General features: G+C 37.7%; 1 protein-coding gene across 3 annotated transcripts; it reads left to right on the top strand.

Moving 5' to 3' along the window:
* Positions 1-29: 29 nt before the first annotated feature.
* C21H11orf54 (chromosome 21 C11orf54 homolog) lies at positions 30-19,586 on the top strand. 3 transcript variants are annotated; one of them, XM_035704180.2, is made up of 10 exons: positions 32-416; positions 3,919-4,126; positions 4,780-4,930; positions 8,638-8,736; positions 9,856-9,929; positions 10,107-10,208; positions 11,120-11,296; positions 11,988-12,137; positions 17,323-17,439; positions 18,391-19,586. In XM_035704180.2, exons 3-10 carry the CDS (start codon positions 4,843-4,845, stop codon positions 18,562-18,564), a joined length of 981 nt encoding a protein of 326 aa, XP_035560073.1. In that variant the 5' UTR covers positions 32-416; positions 3,919-4,126; positions 4,780-4,842; the 3' UTR covers positions 18,565-19,586. The 3 variants fall into 3 exon arrangements, with proteins under 3 accessions (XP_025275078.1, XP_035560073.1, XP_025275077.1); XM_025419293.3 differs by lacking the exon at positions 11,120-11,296 and having other exon boundaries at positions 30-416; XM_025419292.3 differs by lacking the exon at positions 3,919-4,126 and having other exon boundaries at positions 34-416.
* Positions 19,587-20,420: the final 834 nt, after the last annotated feature.

Genomic DNA, 20,420 nt, shown 5'->3' with positions numbered 1-20,420 from the left:
TCCGCAGGTGACCGGAACACGCGCGGGGCCGAGTCAGCTGGGTGGGCGAGAGCTGCGAGGAGACGGCGACTGAGCTGTTGCCCGGGTCTCACGTCTGCCGAGCCGGCGGGTTTTCGGAGCCTTCGGGCGCGGCGTGCGCGGCGGGGAGTGCGGCGCCGGCTGGGTCTCGCGGCGGCCACGTCGCCCTCCCTCTAGTGTGCGCGTCGGTGGCGGCGTCCGGCGTGCGCTGACTGGACGCCGGCGTCTCCGTGGCTCACCGCACGCCCCCCGCCCCCGGGCGCGTCGTGCTCGCTCGCTCGCTCGCTCTCCCCACCGGAGCCTGTGGCGAGGCACCGGCGGAGGGCTTTTTTTCCCTCAGAGTTTTTGACTCCGTAGTCCCCTGAATGGCTGCCGGGCGTTGAAACGGTTTAAACGAGGTTAGTTTGGGTGGGTGTTTACCCTGCAGGACTTAAAAAGGAACGAGCTGGTTCGCTGTGTCCACTCTCAGACCTCGGGTCAGTGGTAGGCCTGGAAAGCTGCCTCGCCCTGCGTGGTCGGTCTCCATCCCAGGATTGAAGGAACCTTCAAAGTGATCTGGTCTCTTCACTCCGTTTCACTCTAAATATTGAAAACATTCCAGGCATAAAGGTCGAGTCCTCTGGGCATCTGCACAGTCTGTGAAACACTTGGAAGCGCCTGGCCCGGGAGGGCATGTCTGACGCCTGCCCTATGAGGGAGCAGGCCTGGCTCTGTTATTTCTGAGCCTCAGTACGAAATGAAAATCCAGGCCCTCAAATAGGTCCTAATCCCTAAAGGTCCTAAAATGAAGCTACCTCCTTTCTTCTCTAGGATCTCCTTTGACTTGTCATGGTGTTTCAACCAATAACACTATTGATTTATTATTATGCTATTATTAATAGAAACTTGCTATTTATTTTTTTTAAGATTTTATTTATTTATTCATAGAGACACACACAGAGAGGGGCAGAGACACAGACAGAGGGAGAAGCAGGCTCCATGCTGGGAGCCCGACGTGGGACCGGATCCTGGGTGTCCAGGATCACGCCCTGGGCTGAAGGCGGCACTAAGCCGCTGCTCCACCGGGGCTGCCCCATGTATTTTGTTCTTACTAGGACAATGGAAACTGCACAAAACCAAATCATCTCTCCTTTTTTTTTTTTCTTCTTGATGTATTCACGTTCTACCAACACTATGGAATCTCTGGCCTTTGAGTCTCACAGAACTCCCACAGATGGTGGGTCCACCAGATTCCTGTGCTTATGGGGTTTCACAAATGCTTTATGTGAATGAGGTAGCAAGGGATAGTAGTGGACATGCACTTTGCCCCCCTGGCCTCTGATCCTGCACATCCTCCCTTATCCCATTTGGTCCTAAAAGTTCAATATAGGAGTGCCTGGGTGGCTCAGACTGTTAAGCCTCTGCCTTCTGCTCAGATCATGGTCAGAGTCCTTGGATCAAACCCTGCATTGGGCTCCCTGCTCCACGGGGTGGGGGCCTGCTTCTCCCTCTGCCTCTACCTGCTTGTTCTCTCTGTCAAATTAATAATGTCTTTTTTTTTAATTCATATATAAAGTTAAGAATTTCAGGGTGGTGACAACATTAAACCAAATGGCATTCTGAGCACATTATGCTACTTGCATACCCCTGAAGCCAGTCCTATCCCAGAGACTTATGAGTCTGATAAATTGTAAATTTTCGATAAATAATTAAGGCTGCACTGGTGCCCACTAGGAAGGCACTTGGAAGACAGAACCACAGTCCTGTCTTCAAAGAGATCACAGCCTAGGTGAAAGAAACAAAGTGAACAGATGATAACTCTGAGAGCTCTAAGATGGTACTGTACAAATTCTGTCTTCTAGGAGTTGAAATGTGTCATTTTATCACAGGCTAACCCACAGATAATAATGTATAATGTGAGGAGTTCTGGATTTAGAGTGGGCTACGTTTGGTTTTTAATTATTCCTGCCACTTTAACAGCTGAAGGATCTCAAGTAAATAGGATATTCTCTCTGGCCTATTTCTCTTTTGTAAAAGAAATATAATATCTATTCAGTGCGAGAGGTTCTGAGAGAATGTAAAATGCCTAACATAGTATGGGTTATATAGCGTGCTGTCAGTAGTTATCAGCTTGGTTGCTACAGTTGGTCTACCCATTAGGCATTGTCTATTCAGCTCCACTTATCCAACTGCGTCCCATTTATATTCTTCCATTCTCCAGACCCAACTTCTGGGCCACTGACTCCCAGTAACTGAAGCTGGAGGGTGAATATCCTGTACCTCCTTACAGCCCAAAGCCGTCCTCCTAGAGCCACTTTTGAGTTTACATTAGAACTTTTTTTTAAGGTTTTACTTATATATTTATTACTTACTTGAGAGAGAGAGAGTGAGCTTGAGCAAAGGCAGAGGGAGAAGCAGGCTCCTCACCAAGCAGGAAGCCCAATGCTGAGCTTGATCCCAGGATGCTGGGATCATGACCTGAGCGGAAGACAGACGCTTAACCAACTGAACCACCCAGGTGCCCCATATAGTAGAACCTTCTACTAACTCCCTTCTCTCATCACTCCAACTCCAACCTCCTTCCCTCCCTCCTACATAAACACATTTATACACACATTACCACACTGCCTTCTGGGATGTTGGCTTGCCTGAAGGTCTACATTTCCAAACCAGTTCTCCAAATGTAGCCTCCCAGGTTTGGACTTTGTTTCTATTTTCGTGGGGGAAAAACCAAACAAACAAACAAATCTAACCTTTAAAAATGGCAAAGAATTGTATTTAACTTAAACTTGTCTTTATTATTTCTACTAGAAACAGAAATACCTAGAGTGCTTTTATTTTCCTTATATATATAGTATTGAGCAGATGTTGACATGTTCTTAATTAGTACCTTTTTATAAAGAAAATATAAGATGCTAACATTTGGAAAATCTAGGTGAAGAATATGTAAGAATATTTATATTTTCTGTCCATCTGAAACTAATTTCAAAAAAATTAAAATGTTTCATTCCTGAACAGTTATAGATTATTTAACTGAAAGATATACTGGAGATCATTGAAATATGATTATATAGGACTTGGGACCCATTATCAACAGTAGATATTTTATTTGGGAGACTAGATTGTGCATATCATGTAATTAAAAGTTGGTATTTGGTGAAGTTCTTACGTAAATGTTAAGTCCTAAATGTATAGGTAGTATGTTTGTGGAGGATGTGTTTAAAATTGTCATCAAAACCAGAAAACCAGTTTCTAAGAAACCTGTGAATCTTTGGAAAATTAAAAAAAGCCGGGGTGGGGGGACTTTCTAAGTGATATTGAAAGACCACCTTTCAGTTGGTAAATAAGCTTGTATCAGAGACTATTGAAATTAATAATTAATTTTTTGGGTTAAAATATTTATTTATTTTTGTATATTTTTTTATTAGAGTTCGATTTGCCAACATATAGTATAACACCCAATGCTCATCCTGTCAAGTGCCTCCCTCAGTGCCCATCACCCAGTCACCCCATCCCCTGCCCACCTCCCCTTCCACTACCCCATGTTCGTTTTTTTATAAATTTATTTATTTATTCATGAGAGACAGAGAGAAGGGGGGGGGGCAGAGACATAAGCAGAGGGAGAAGCAGGCTCTCTGCAAGAGCCTGACGATCCCAGACTGCATTATCATGCCCGGAGTCAAAGGTATGCATGCTCAAACTCTGAGCCACCCAGGTGTCCCTAGATTAATAATTAATAAGGTATTCCATTAACAATGTTAATGAGAATCAGAATAATGCTCTTAGAAACACTCTTAAAAAAGTTTTACCTGCAGTTTTTGTTGCAGTTTATTGAGTGGGATTCCCTGCCCATCTCACATTATTTTTGCGTGAGTTTTTTTTTTTTTTTTAAGATTTTTTTTTTTTTTTAATTCACGATAGAGAGAGAGGCAGAGACACAGGCAGAGGGAGAAGCAGGCTCCATGCAGGGAGCCCAACGCGGGACTAGATCCCAGGACTTCAGGATCGTGCCATGGGCCAAAGGCAGGCGCTAAACCGCTGAGCCACCCAGGGATCCCCCTGAGTTTTTTTTTTTCTTCATTTTATTTACTTCTCTCTGCTTGCATATCTTCTCACCTGAACACTTAAGGTAAGGTACTAATCTCTGTGTATATATGTCTACTTATTGTAAAATATGCTTAGCCTATATTTTTGACACTATAATTGGTTAGGTTATCAGAATAATTGGACGTGAAAGCTGCTTACCAAGAAAGTATATTTATTTATTTGTAAATAAAAGTAATAATTTAAATTTCAATAGCTATTCATTTGTAGAAGTGTGCATTTCTCTTAGTCATTTAAATTTTCTTTTGTAAAATATATAGTCTAAGAAACTTGTGTGTTAGCCCAAATGTCATATATAGAAGAGAAAACACAAATTATCTATGAGCGAATTATTTGAGTGTCCTATACTACTATCAACAACCATTTAAACAGTTACTTATAAACCCTTAAAACTATCTTTTGCTTCAGGACCTACATTCCTTAGACCAACCATCAGACAACTGCATGTTCAATCCACATATACCACCAAAGAAAATGAATTGTGCCTTCTTAGCTTGACGTTTCCTTTTGTCTGTTTGAAGTGTTGACTTTAAAATATCAGTATTAAAAAAGGTTACTTGGGCATTTCTCACTTAGAATATTAAATACAGGAAACACTGGTTGCCTTTCCATGAGGAAAGAAAAGTAAATGCCCTTTTGCCCTTTTTATATAACTAAACTCTCAGTGTTCCTTTCCAGAGAAACAACTGTTCATGCATGGTGCACGACCAACTCTTGTGATCACTGACCTGCCATAGCTTTATGGGTATAGTCTTGCACCTAAAGAAGAAAGAAATGGCTTGTGTTGAGTATTCTTTTCATGTGCCAAGTCTTGAGGAGCTTGTCGTAGGTAAATAAATTATTAACTTTAAGTATTTTGAGATTGTTCTAAGGAAAAAATTTAAAAATATAAACATTCTAAGATATGATTTGTGCAATAATATTTTCAATGCAGAACTCACTTTCCTGAGGCACTCGGGTGGCTTCGGTTAAGCGTCTGCCTTTGGTTCAGGTCAGGATCCCAGGATAAAGCCCTGCTTTGGGCTCCCTGCTCAGTGGGGAGTCTGCTTCTCCCTCTCCCTCTGCCCTTGCTCTTTCTCGCTCTAGCTCATTCTCACTCAAAAAAATAAAATCTTTTTTTTTTAAGAACTCATTTTCCTTTTCCTCTTTGTCCTTTTTAAAAAAAAAAAAAAAGTTTATTCATTTATTTCAGAGAGAGAGAAAAAGAGAATATGAGTAGGTCTCCACCTGGAAGAGGGAAAGAATCCCAAGCTGACTCTGCCTTAAGTGGCGCTGAGCCTCAGGCGCCATCCCATGACCCATGAGATCCTGACCTGAGCCAAAACCAAGATCAGATGCCCAACTGTCAGAGCCACACATGTGCCCCTCTTTGTACTATTTTTGTTCAGAGTCCAAAATTATCCCCCCCAAAAAAACTAAACTCACCATTTGAAGATTCTTGTTAAGATACCAACTTTACAGAATGAAAATGAATATAGTAATCGAAGATTTAAGTATATGTGATGCCCAAAAAGTCACACAATTTTAACTTCTTACCAGTCACAGTATTCTTTAAATATATAATCTACTGTGGCATATTAATCATTTTCCTAACATTACTACTTTTTCTCTATGATAGACTGTCTCTGATAGACTGCCAGTGAACTTGCTTAGATTTCTCTGTGTATATTTTTATGCATTTCCCCTTGTTCAAACAAGAACTTAAGGCAGCTTCACAAAATTAGTTAGAGGGGTGATAGATAAGAAAAAGTAAATAGAAATAGGAATATGAAATGAAACCAGGATACTTTGGGTTAGTACTAACCCAAAACTATGTATGTAGCCCGTCAGAAAGCTAACATTTGTTTGACAACCTTTTGGTTCTATTCTGACGGTAACTATAAAACCCACCCTTTGCAAAGTGCACCCATCCTGACAGTTCATCTGTATGTCTGATAGGTCAAGAAGTATACTCAGGTTTTGCTTGGTTATGGCTCTCTGCTTCTGACCTTCCTATTTTTTCTTTAATTTGGATGGCAGCTCAACAATCTGTATTACTAGTAGTCTTTGCCTGTATCTCTTTTTTGTCTTTCTGTTTTCCCTGATATGACAGGACAGCTAGGAATCATTTCTTTGAGGGCCTTTCTACATCTATCTTCTCTTAAGTGTTTATGTTTTATGTTCCTTCTATATGTACAGGACATATTCAGAACAAAGTAGAAACGGAATCTGAGTTTCTTGGCTTAAAATTTATTTTCAGTTTTACAGAAAATACTATAGCTAGAATTTTGTCTCTTTGTAACTGATTAAAAAAATAGATTTTACTGTATTTCTACATGCTGAAATCTTTATATATTCATAAGTTTGCAGTCATCAGTTTAGGGAGGAGAATTTTCCAGGCAACTTGGTTTCTGTTTTCGTGTAGATAATGTTTTAACTCAAACATCTGGAATGGGATGTCTACATGGCTAGATTTAGGACGGCTTCATGTTTTGGAGAATCTGATTCTATAAAACCTAAACTAATGGCTAACTACTCTCAGAGAAATTTTTGTGAAAACTTATCACCCTTAGAAATACATTGCTCTGGGCAGCCCCGGTGGCGCAGCGGTTTGGCGCCGCCTGCAGCCTGGGTTGTGATCCTGGAGACGCCGGGATCAAGTCCCACGTCAGGCTCCCTGCATGGAGCCTGCTTCTCCCTTTGCCTGTGTCTCTGCCTCTCTCTCTCTCTCTCTCTCTCTCTCTCTCTCTCTCTGTCTCTATGAATGAATGAATGAATGAATGAAATCTTAAAAAAAAAAAGAAATACATTGCTCTTAGGGGCTTCTGGGTGGCTCAGTTAAGCATCTAACTCTTGGTTTCTGCTCTGATCATGATCTCAGGGTCATGAGATAGAGTCCTATGTTGGCCTCTGCACTGGGTTGGAGCCTGCTTAAGATTCTCTTTCCTCCTCCTCCTCTCTCCATCTCAAAAAAGAAAGAGAGAAGTTCATTGCTCCTAGATTTATAACTTTGAAATATGTTTGCTTTTTCTGCTTTTTTTTTAATTGAGTTATAACATATCTCCAATAACACAAACTGATCTTTAAGTGTACAGCTTGATGAATTTTAACATGTTCATACCCATGTCACTGCCATCCAGATTGAGATATAAAATATTTCCAGCATCCCAGAAGACTCCTTCCTGTATTTACTTTTCCAGTCAATATCTCTACCCTAAGAGGTAACACTGTTCTGACTTTTATCACCTTAGATTAGTTGCCTGATTTTGAAGCACATATAAGTGAAGTCATATATATTCTTTTGTGTCTTACTCCTTTTGCTCAACATTTCGTCTTCAAGTGTCAGTGAAGTTGTTACATGTAATTGCTTACTTTCTAACAGTTTATTTTTTTAAAAGATTTATTTATTTATTTATTTATTTATTTATTTATTCATGAGAGACGCAGAGAGAGAGAAGCAGAGACATAGGCAGAGGGAGAAGCAGGCTCTCTCCTGGGAGCCCAGATCCCAAGGATCACGCCCTGAGCCAAAGGCAGCCACTGAGCCACCAGGGTCCCTCTAACAGTTTAAATATATACATTTCTGTAGGTCTTTGGAATTCTCTCCCCAAAAGGGAGGTAATACCCACTTTACTGTTTATCTTCAGTGGTTTAAATCTCTACAGATTTACAGAGATTTTTATGGAGGTATTGTATGGAGGTATTTGATATAACACATGTGATTAATTGTTTATCTAATGTTTAATTCTATTCATTAAGAAGACCATTTCCCCCTCTCTCTCCTTTTTTTAAAATATTTTATCTATTTATTCATGAGAGAGAGAGAAAGAGAGAGAGGCAGAGACACAGGCAGAAGGAGAAGCAGGCACCATGCAGGGAGCCTGATATGGGGCTTGATCCCAGGTCTCCAAGATTACACCCCAGGCTGAAGGTGGCGCTAAACCGCTGGGCCACAGGGGCTGCCCTCTCTTTTGTTTTGTTTTTTTTTTTTAAAGTAAGCTCTACATTCAACTTGGGGCTTGAACCAAGATAAGTGAGTCTCTTGCTCTACCAACTGAGCTAGCTAGATGCACATCACCCCCACCCCAACATTTATAAATACAAGTTTAGATTGGGAGCATGATACCCAAAATGTTGAGGGAAGATTTGATATATGGTGGCAAATTTTCACCTAATTTTTTTTTTTTTTAATTTATGATAGTCACAGAGAGAGAGAGAGAGAGAGAGAGAGAGAGGCAGAGACATAGGCAGAGGGAGAAGCAGGCTCCATGCACCGGGAGCCCGATGTGGGATTCGATTCCGGGTCTCCAGGATCGCGCCCTGGGCCAAAGGCAGGCGCCAAAGGCAGGCTCTAGGGATCCCTTAAGATTTTATTTATTCATGAGAGACACACAGAAAGCAGAGACATGGGCAGCATGTCTCCTGCAGGGAGCCCGATGTGGAACTTGATCCTGGAACTCCAGGGCATGGCCTGAGCCCAAGGCAGACGCCCAACCGCTGAGCCACTCAGATGTCCCTCACCTAATGTTTAATAACCTTTTTCCTTGTCTTTACCAGTTCTGCAGAAGGGGCTAAAGGGTAACTTTGCTGATGTCCAGGTCTCTGTGGTTGATTGCCCTGATCTGACTAAGGAGCCATTTACCTTTCCTGTAAAAGGTAAACGATTTTTGCAGTTTACTGTTTTTGGTCCTAATCTCTTTCTGAAAACCAATTATAAAAGTAACCTATTCTCCTCACTAAATAACTAATAAATTAGTTAAAATTAAGAAATCAGAAAACACAGTAGAAGGCAAAAAAAGGTTAATCTTAATTCTTGTCATCCAAAGAGTTTTCTAATAAATAATTTGTAAGCCTTTAAATTGCAACACTAAGGAAGCTATATATGTATGTTTATATATGAATGATGTCTTATAAATGTTGTTAGGTAGCTTCTAAATGAACTGGTATTATTGAAGTCACCAACGATTTTGGTTTGTTTACTAGTATTATCTGATCTCTAACATATTACATAGTATCTGGCTGTTGCTGCCTGACATTCTCTCTCCTTGGTTCTTTTGCCTGTACTTCCTGGGTACCTTTCCTACTTCTATGTTCTTCATTTTCCTTGATTCCTTTTCTTTCTGGCAGGCTCTGAAATCCTGACATTTTCTAGAATCTTTGCTCAGCCTCTTCTTACTCTACAATCTCTGCATTTCTTCATAGAATCCGCTGGTTTTAAATTACTATTTGGCTACAAGAATTTGAAATCTGCACATCTCACCTAGGTCTCTCATTTTCTTAGTTACAGATCAGTAATTCCAGCTGTCCACAGGACATTTCCATCTATATATTCCTCCCTGCGGGGAACCCAATGCAGGACTCGATCCCAGGACCCCGGGATCACGACCTGAGCCAAAGGCAGATGCTTAACCACTGAGCCACCCAGGCACCCCTAAAAGCACAGATTTTTAAAGGAATAGGTCATTATAGACTAATTCTGGAAATTTCATCCTATCCAAACTTTGGCTTCAATTCTAGCCTTGCTCTATTATCAACTTTCTATTGCCTTTATGCTACCAACTATATCAAGCCAGGCTTGGTTATGACAATATTGGAAACACAAGTAATTAGAATAGGATAGGGATCATAACTACTTTCATCTTCCAATCTCTGCTATTTGTAAAACCGAGGGAATGGAGAAGTTACATACTCTTAATAAATTAAATTAGTGTCTCTTGACATTTTATACTTAAATTAGATGTTTGCCTATTTTTAAGATGACTTCTTTTTTTTTAGGCATCTGTGGGAAAACTAGAATTGCAGAAGTAGGAGGTGTGCCTTACTTATTGCCTCTTGTAAATAAAGAAAAAGTAAGTATACTTTAACTCCTCACATTCACATGAAGATTATAAGAAGTTGGGTTGATTCTCTTTACATTATTAGAAGATCCATTGACCAGTGTGTCAAGGAAGGGTTAGTGGACTCATTCAAAAATAATAAACCAAGAGATTTAAGTTATTTAAATAATATTTTTTCTTCTTATATAGGTTTATGATCTAAATAAGATTGCAAAAGAAATCAAGCTTCCTGGAGCTTTTATTCTTGGAGCAGGAGCAGGCCCATTTCAGACTCTTGGGTTCAACGCTGAGGTCCGCATTCATATAATTATTTTATTTTATTGATTTGACATTTGGTTTATCTTTTTTCTTTTATTGCCCTATCAGAAAGTCTGCTTTCTGAATGTATTATAAATGGTCGATGTCATCTTTCTTTACAGATTCAGTACTGTGTGATACAGATTTTGACTATAGCATAGCACTAACCTCTAATTTCACATTTTCTCAGGGTATGCACTCAGTGTTAAATGAGACCTAATATAGTCTGCTGAGAACCCTGGATTGTGAAAAATTTTAATCCTTACACATCAGAGAATTCCTAGCTTCACTATAGTTCTTTTTCTTTTGATACAAGAGGAGCTTTTGATGAAATGAATGGAATAATTAATGATCTCATCAGTTCCCTCTTTCAGACTTAGTAAGGCCCTATGCCAGTGGTATGATGATTATTTACAAAAGGTACTATCTATTACTCTGTATGTTAGTATGTTTACAACATAAAAAAAAAGTTTCTTCACATCTCTTAAATAGAAGAATGAAGGACCTCTTCATTCTGCCTATCCCCTCACCTCTTCTGATGTAACCATTAGTCAATAATCATACAAGTTCTTTTGTAGAAAGATGAATATAATTTACCCAGTGTTCAATATAGAAAAAAAAGTTTAAAATCTAAAGACAGACATTTTAAAGCACAATTTACAATGTTCTAGAAACTAAGAAATACTGTGAACATTTTATAAGATATTTTTTCAATTTTTTGTTGTTTATAAATCTTTAACATCTTGAATCTAAAATTAAATATTTCATGCTTCATGCTTTCTTACTAGATTCTGATATAAAATATCTAAAGTCAAGGATAAGATCCTTTGTTATGTTACTCAATATACTCTCTTTGCATATTGATGCCAGGGTTGACCAATTTACTTTCTTATTTTACTTTTCAGTTTATGCCAGTTATTCAAATAGGAAGTGAACATAAACCTGCAATGAATGGAAGTTACTTTGCCCATATTAACCCTGCAGATGGAGGGTGCCTGCTAGAGAAATACAGTGAGAAATACCATGATTTTGGGTGTGCATTACTGGCTAATCTTTTTGCCAGTGAGGGCCAACCTGGAAAGGTGACTTTTTTTGTTGTTGTTCACAAAACACAGTATTCTCCAGAAGTTCTCAGATAGCTAAAAAAAAGTTGAATTTTTATTGTCACAAATATGGTTTTCTTAATTCAAAACTAGCTAAGTCAAATTTCTTTAACCCAGTTATGAAAGATTACTATAGTACTACAGGCAAGGTGGAAGTCTTATTTAAAACTGAGGTTAGGAATACTTAGTAAGCAATACCTTTTTTTCTGAGGAATAAAAGGTAACAATATTCATGGGGGAGTGAGTCAAACATATGAGCTGTGCAGTTGAAGTAAATAGATAATGCCAGTCCCTAGTTAGTCTGTAGGTAGTTTGCTCATTCCTGATGGATCGGATGTTGGTTGATCTAGACTGAAATGGTGGTAGCAAAATATAGCAAGGAGCTTAGGAAACTTCGTATTTACTTCCTATTAGAACACCAAAAGATGATAACAGTGTTAGCAATTGTGAGAACTCTCAGATTTTTAAATAGAGTAGCTACTTTAGCTACTTTGAGAAATGAGGTAGTGAATTAAAAAGATATGTTTAAGGGGTACCTGGGTAGCTCAGTTGGTTAAACATCTGATTCTTGATCTCAGCTCAGGTCTTGATTATATGCTTCACTTTGATAGTTATCCACATAATATTTTGCAGCTTAGAACAATGGTGTGCATATTTATATCCTCTCTAGGTCATTGAGGTGAAAGCCAAAAGAAGAACTGGAAAACTTAACTTCGTGACTTGTATGAGACAGACTCTTGAAAAACATTATGGAGATAAACCTGTAGGGATGGGAGGGACTTTCGTAATTGAGAAGGGAAAAGCAAAGACTCACATAATGGTAAGGGCCTTCGTTGCATGCGTATGTGGGTATGTATGTGCACATACTTAAGATCTTAGGATTTATAATAGAATTTAGTAGAATGGAGAATTCTACCCTTAAAGACACCCTGAATACTTTTCTTATTGTATTACTTTAAAACTTAAATAACAAACAATACTGTAAATCATATTGTGAGATAATGTCTAACTAGGGTCCTTTTTCATGTTAATATATTAGAAGTTTCTTTTCACTGTGTTTGCTTTTAAGATCTAGATAGACTTGAATATAAGCCTTAGAAATGGATAATCATTTTTATTGCCAGAATCCCAAACTCCATACATAGACTTTGCTATTAAGATGGTTGTGGTGGGGTGCCTGGTGGCTCAGTCATTTGGATGTCCGACTCTTGTTATCGGCTCAGGTTGCGATCTGAGGGTTGTGAGATCAAGCCCAGCATCAGGCTTTGTGCTGGGTGGAGCCTGTTTGGGATTCTCTCTCTCTCCACCCCTCTCCCCCTCTCCCCCTCTCCTCCTCTCCCCCTCTCCTCCTCTCCTCCCTCTCTTTCTCATTCTCCTTGCACTCAAAAAACAAAACAAACAAAAAAACATGATGGTTTTGGGGAAAGGACTCATTATGAAAATTATAATCTTACAGGCTGATTATACAAGTTTATAAGACATCAAGGATGGAATACTATATGAAGCAAGACCTAGGGCATTCAGGTTTTAAAATCATTTTTTTGGAGGTGAATAAATGAATAGTATAAAAGTAATTACAACTCAATTTCCTTTTCATTTTATCAATAAAATCATCAAAAAAGTGATTTTAATGTTTTTTATCCTGATAATTTGATTTTTTATTGTATTTTTTAAAAGATTTTATTTATTTATTTTAGAGAGAGAAAGTGAGAGACAGTGTGTTCATGAGCAGGGGGAGGGGCAGAGGGAGAAGGAGAGAGAGAATCCCTAGCAGACTCTGTCCTGAGTGTGGAGCCCAACATGGGGCTCAGTCCTATGACCTGAGATCAGGTCAGATGCTTAACTGACTGAGCCACCCTGATGCCCCATCCTGATAATTCTAAATGGCAAGCCAGCTAATTTTGCAAAGAAAAACACAACATTGTGAAAATACTTAATTTTCCAAATTATTAAAAACAGAATTATAGATAAATTTATTTGTAAATACCAAATAATTGTAGGATTTTTTTTAAATGCGAGTACATAATATTTCATTACTAACCATGGGCATATCTTGTTTTATTGTGTTTCACATTATTGCATTCCACAAATACTGCATTTTTTTTTTATAAATTGAAGGTTTGTGGCAACACTGCATCATGTAAGCCTTTTGCCACCAATTTTCCAACAACTTTTGCTCCCTTCCTGTCTCTGTATTACATTTTGGTAATTCTTGCAATATTTGAAACTTTTCCATTATTATATTTGTTATAGTGGTCTGTGATCAGTGATCTTTGATGTAACTATCATAATTGTTTTGGGGCACCATAAACTGTGTCCATATCAGATGAATAATTTAATGAGTAAATGTTGGTATGTTTTGACAGTTCCACCAACTGGCCATTCCCCTATCTCTCTCCCTCTCCTTGGGCCTCTCTATTCCCTAAGACACAACAATATTGAAATTAGGCCAGTTAATAATGCTACAATGGCCTCTAAATGTTCAAGGGAGAGGAAGAGTCAACTTCTCTCACTTTAAATTAAAACCTAGAAATTACTAAGTTTAGTGAAGAAGGCATGTCAAAAGTCAAGTAAGGCCAAAAACTAGACTTCCTTCCAAATAGTGAAGTTATAAAGACAAAGGAAAAAGTTCTTAAAGGAAAATTAGACATGTTAGTCCAGTGAATACCCAAATGATAAGAAAGCAAAAACAGCCTTATTGATGATTTGGGTAAAGTTTTAGTGGCCTGAATAGAAGATCAAATTAGCCACAACATTCCCTTAAACCAAAGCCTAATCCAGAGCAATTCCATGAAGGCTGTAAGAGGTGAGGAAGCTGCAGAAGAATAGTTCATGGGTTTGAAGGAAAAAGCTATCTCCCTAACATACAATTAATTGCAAGAGGAAGCAGAGCGTGTTGTGGAAGCTGTGACAAGTGATCCAGAGGTCGAGCTAAGATAATTAATGAAGGTGGCTACACTAAACAACAGATTTTCAATGTAGACAAAAGAGCCTGCTATTAGAAAAAGATATCATGTAGGACTTTCACAGGTAAAGAGAAGTTAGTGCCTACCTTCAAAGCTTCAAAGGACAGGGTGACTTTCTTGTTAGGGGTTAATGCAACTGGTATCTTTCAGTTGAAGCCAGTGCTCATTTACCATGCTGAAAATCTTAGGGCCCTTAAAAATTATGCTAAATCTACGCTCCCTGTGTTCTATCAATGGACCAACAAAGCCTGGATGGTAGCACATCTGTTTACAACATGGTTTACTGAATATTTTTGGCACACTGTTGAGACCTACTGCTCAGAAAAAAATATTCCTTTCATGCGCATGGACAATGCACCTGGTCACCCAAGAGCTCTGATGGAGATGTACAATGAGATGAATGTTTTCATGCCCACTAACACAGCATGCATTCTGCAGCCCATGGCTCAAGGAGTAATTTCAACTTTGAAGTCTTATTATTTAAGAAATATATTTCATAAGGTTATAGCTGGCTATAGCTATATGGCAGCTCAGGGCGAAGTCAATTGAAAACATTCTGGAAGAGGATTCACCATTCTAGATGCTGTTAACATTTGTGATTCATGAGAAGTCAAAATAACAAGTAGAAGTTTGGAAGTTAACTCTCATGGATAACTTTAAGGGGTTCAAGACTTGAGTGGAGGAAGTCATGTCAGATGTGGTGGAAACAGTGAGAGAACTATTATTAGAAGTGGAGCTTGAAGATGGGACTGGATTGCTGCCATCTCATGATAAAACTTTAATGGATGAGGAGTTGTTTCTTATGGATGAGCAAAGAAAGTGGTTTCTTAAGATGAAATCTGCTCCTAGTGAAGATGCTGTGGAGATTATTGAAATGACAACAAGGGATTTAGAATATTATATAAATGTAGTTGCTAAAGCAGCTATAAGGGTTTGAGAGGATTGAATCCAATTTTGAAAGTTCTACTATGGGTAAAATGCTATCAAACAGCATTGCATGCAACAGAGAAATCATTCATGAAAGGAAGAGTCAATTGGTATGGCCGACTTCACTGTGCCTTATTTTTAGACATTACCAGAGCCATCCCAATTTTCAGCAACCACCACCCTGAGCACCCAGCAGCCATCAACACTGAGGTAAGACCCTCCACCAGCAAAAAGTTTATGATTCACTGAAAGTTCAGATGATTGCTAGCATTTCTTAGCAATAAAGAGTTTTTAAATAAGGTGTGTACTTTTTTTAGACATAATGCTACTGCACACTTAAAAGTCTACAGTATAATGTAAACATCACTTTTACATGCACTAGGAAACCAAAAAAATTGTTTGACTTGCTCTATTACAATATTCACTTTATTGCAATGGTCTGGAACTGAACCTAAAGTATCTCCAAGGTATGCCTGTAGTTACCATAATGTACATTATATCTCTGAAACTTATCCACCTTATAACTGAAAAGTTTTTGTACCCTTTGACCAACACCTCATCTTCCCCACTCTCAGCCCCTGGCAACCATTCTAGTCTCTGTTTCTCTAAGTTGGCCTCTTTAGATTACAATAAATGATGTAATGCAGTATTTATCTACGTGTGGTTTATTTCACCTTAGCATAAAGTCCTCCAAGTTCGTCCATGTTGTCACAAACTGTGGGATTTCCTTCCTTTTCAAGCCTGAATAACATTAGTTTTATATATATATATATATATATCTCACAATTTTATATACATGCACACACAATTATATATATATTAAATCACACGCAAGGTGTGTGTGTGTATGTTCTTAAGAGTTAGGTCTGATTCATTTTAAGTTACTTTTTGTATACATGTATAATTTGTATATATATATTTTGTATATATATATTATATATAAATTAAGAGTCCAGTTTCATTCTTTTATACATCAGCACCATTTTTTGAAAAGACTATCCTTTTTCCACTGAATGGTCTTGATACCCTTATTGAAAATTATTTGACTGTCTATGCAAGGGTTTATTTCTGGGATCTCTATTCCACTGATCTTTATGTCTGTCTTTATGCCAGTGTCACTGTTTTGATTTCTTGTAATCAGTTTGATATCAGGGAGTATTAGACTTTGAACTTCCTTTTTTCCCCAAAAATTGGTTTGGCTCTTTGGGGTCCTGTGTGATTCCATATGAAATTTACAATGGATTCTTCTACTTCTGTAAAACACTTTATTGAGATTTTGATAGGGATAGTGTTGAATCTTTACATCACTTTTGGTAGTATTAACATCTTAACAATATCAAGTTCAATCCATAAACAGGATATTTTTCCATTTATTGGAATTTTTATTTTTTAATCTTTTTTTTTTAAGATTAATTTTAGAGAGTGCACATGTGTGTGCATGCACATGAGCGGGAGCTGGGGGCAAAGGGAGAGGGGGAGAAGGAGACTCCTTGCTGTTCCTCAGGGCTCCTTGTGGCACTCTGCAGAGCCCTCCTTGTGGGGCTCCATGGGGGAAGATCAAGGAGGGGTGTTGATGGGGAGCTGCATGTGGGTTTGAATTCCAGACCCTGAGATCATGACCTTAGCCGAAATCCAGTTGGTTGCCCAACGGACTAGGCCACCCAGGTGCTCCTATTGGAGTCTTTAAATTTTTCAGTAATGCTTTGTAGTATAAGTTTTTTGCCTCCTTGATTAAGTTTATTCCTTACTATTTTATTCTTTTTGATGCTTCTGCCAATTTCAAATGCCTTGCTTCTCCCTCCCCCTACCCATCTACCAGTAGTAGTAATGAGACTTAAAATTAGGATGAGGATGTATTTCCAATAAAACTAAGAAGCTATGAAAAATTAAAAGATAGTAATATACCCATTCCTTCGTTTATTCATTCATACATTTTAGCTTATACACTTAGTTGATGATCATTTTGAAAACTAGGATGTGTAACTTGTTTTGATTCTAAAAATAACCAAATCTATGGGAAGGCTTAAATTTTTAACTTCATGAAGTTATATATAATTTAAAATTTTAACTCTCCATAATATTCTATATATTTCAAATGATCTTTTTTTGTAGCCTGCAGAATTTTCTTCCTGCCCATTGAACTCTGATGAAGAGGTGAATAAATGGTTGCACTTTTATGAGATGAGAGCTCCTTTGGTTTGTCTGCCAGTTTTTGTCTCCAAAGACCCGGTAAGTTTATGTCCATCTTTTATATTGCAGTATAATAGAGTGATAATGCTTAATTTTTAGGATATTCTTTTAAAATAAGGTACTTTTTGTGTTCTTGTTTAAGAACTAGGGCAGTCTCTAGGATTATCTTGGAAGATAAGACAGCAGGTGGCTAACGACCCTATGAGTTAGGGCAGGGTTGATTCTACCTTTGAGCAAATGAAAGTACATGTATTTTAACTAACACCCAAAGTCATGTTATTAAACAGTAGAATTAGGACCAGGATTCATGTCTTCTATCCTATTTGTTGCTTATTATACTATTCATTATATTTTAATACTACATACTAGAAAAAGATATGATATAGACCAATTCATAGAAAGTATCTACCAGAATAATGACTAGTCATATTTTTTTATCTAGCAATTACAGATATGTCTAGGACTTTGTTCTTAAATATATGCATAAGTATGTAAAATTATTAGTTAAAACGTTAGTCATGATAGCATTAATGTGATAGAATTGGAAATAATCTAAACGTCAGTTGGGAAGTGGTGTGTACATAAAATAGAATGCCATGCAGGTATAAAAGAAAAAGGAAGCTCTTTTATAATCTGATCTCAAGCTATATTGTTAAATGAAAAAAAAAATACTTGTACAGTACATACAAGGTGCTACCATTTGAGTAAAAATGATAAAAGTAAATATTTCTGGAAGGATACATAAGAAACTGTTTACATTGGTTGCCTGCAAGGAAAGGGAGTAAGTAGTAAAGGCAGGAGATGGATAGACACATTTTAAGGTGTTAATATCCCTTTCCACCCTCTGAATTTTGAATTAAGTGAATATATTATTTACTTAAAAATAAAATATAAACCATGGTAATATTAATAAAAAGGTCTCCCTCCCCCTTAAATGAATCCTATCCAAAATATTTTGAAAACTGACCAATAGCTTGTCTGTTGTCCTAGGGGTTTGATTTGCGTTTGGAGCACACTCACTGTTTTAGTCATCATGGGGAAGGTGGACACTACCATCAAGATACAACCCCAGACACAGTGGAATATCTTGGATACTTCTTGCCTGCAGAGTTTCTGTATCGCATTGATCAACCAAAAGAGACTCATTTATTTGGCCGAGATTAAATCAAATGAAAGAGAAATAATTCACTAAGGTTAACTTATTACTCACCAATTGATGCTAATATAAAACTCAATAGAAATTATCTCACTACTGAAATTCCATTTTTCTGGCCTTTAACTGGAAGGTATGTTGACATTTATACTCTGTATTATTTCATGGATATATCTTAGAAGTTATTGGGAACAAAGATACATAATGAAAATGTTCTTCGTTTTTATTCTTTAATAACAGCAAAATCAGTTTTATGTTTATACCTTAAATAAAAACATAGTCAGGAATTGTGATTATTCCTACCATCTACTGGTAATCACTTACATTATTAAATTCTTCAAATTAGTCTCAAACTCCCAAGTGGATGTTTCTGGGTATTAGAAAAATCAGGGTTGCAAATGTTGATAGTTGTTGAATCTTAGTACTGAACTTTAAAAAATCCATTTCAGAAATCAGAGTATACTCTTTTTCATGGAATAAGGTGGGCAAAGGAAGCAACTTTACCCCTTTTGGTGGGGCTGAATCATACTCAGAAGTTTGCAGTTTGCCTTTCACAAACATTGGCAACTAGGGAGTTAGCCATGATGCCTCCTTTGTTCGGCTTACCAATTGGAAGCATTGTACCATATCAATTATTTGCCAGAAGTAAAGGGAAAAGAAACAGCATCAAAATACAGCACTGAAATGAGTATACTTTAATTTATAAGTGAGGTTATTGCTAAACATAATCGTCCTTTGTAAAATAAAAAGTTATGTTCTTTTACTGATGGTAATTGTTGAAATTTTCCTGAATATTTGTCTATAATAATCATTAGCCAGAAATCTACTGTCTAATCTTAATCTTGCTAATGCCAACCTTGTGTAGATTTAGTAACAAAATTTAGTTTTAATACTAAACATATACTAAATCTTCAAAAAAATGTGTTTTGATTATCTTCTTTGGATATTACCTATAACAGGACCTGTGAATATAAATTCCTAAATGTTATTTTTAAATAAGCCTCAATTTGAAAATAAAAATTTTATATGCACAGTGATGTTTCTTTTTAATATCTTACCTCCAGACAGAAAAAAATATTACTGTTTATTGGTTTAACAAAAGCGTATTGAACACCTCCCCTGCCCACTGGAATGTAAGCTCCATAAGGGTAAGGGCTTTGTTTACTAGTGTAGTACTAATGCCTTTAACAGTGCCTGGACAAAGTAAAAACTCAATAAATAATTGTTGAATGAATGAGTGTGTAGAAGATAATGCCAGACACTTCACCAGATGCTGAGCTCTATCATTCAGACATTTATATAGTGGGGGGAAAACTAACAATCAACAAATATATGACAGGTCGTATTAAGTCCTGTGAAGAAAAAGCACAGGACAGGCTGTAAAGGAGGAGACTCTTTTGTTGTTTCCATCTCACATGAAACAGGATGGACTTACCACCCAAAACTCAATTTGGATGTCAAGATGGATAAAGGCACACCCTGCAGGGTGTCTGAAAGGGATTACTGCTCAAATAATGAGGCTTTCTGGGGAAAGCAGGACAGCTACCAAGTAGGTCCAAAAATGGCTTGAGAAAACAGGGAAAGGAGACTGGTTTGAGGTTTTTATGGTGGTGAAGGATTAGGGCTAGGGTTATGGTTCCACATGGAGTTTAAGTTTCCCACAAGTGTCAGAGAAGGAGCAGCTGGCTTATCAGCTTGCTCATCAAACATGGAACAGAATGGGAAAAGGGAGGAATGAGGCTTAAAAGATGTCCACAGTCAAACGTAAAAAATGGAATCCGACTCTTTACTACACCTTTTATATTAGGAAGATCAGGAAAAGACTCTGATAAAGAGACATTTTAGCAGAGACCTAAAAGAAATGAAA

The sequence above is a fragment of the Canis lupus genome, chromosome 21 (assembly GCF_003254725.2).
Source record: "Canis lupus dingo isolate Sandy chromosome 21, ASM325472v2, whole genome shotgun sequence".
NCBI lineage: Eukaryota > Metazoa > Chordata > Mammalia > Carnivora > Canidae > Canis > Canis lupus.
Note: the sequence above shows the minus strand (reverse complement) of the source record. Positions and strands in the feature narration are given on the sequence as shown.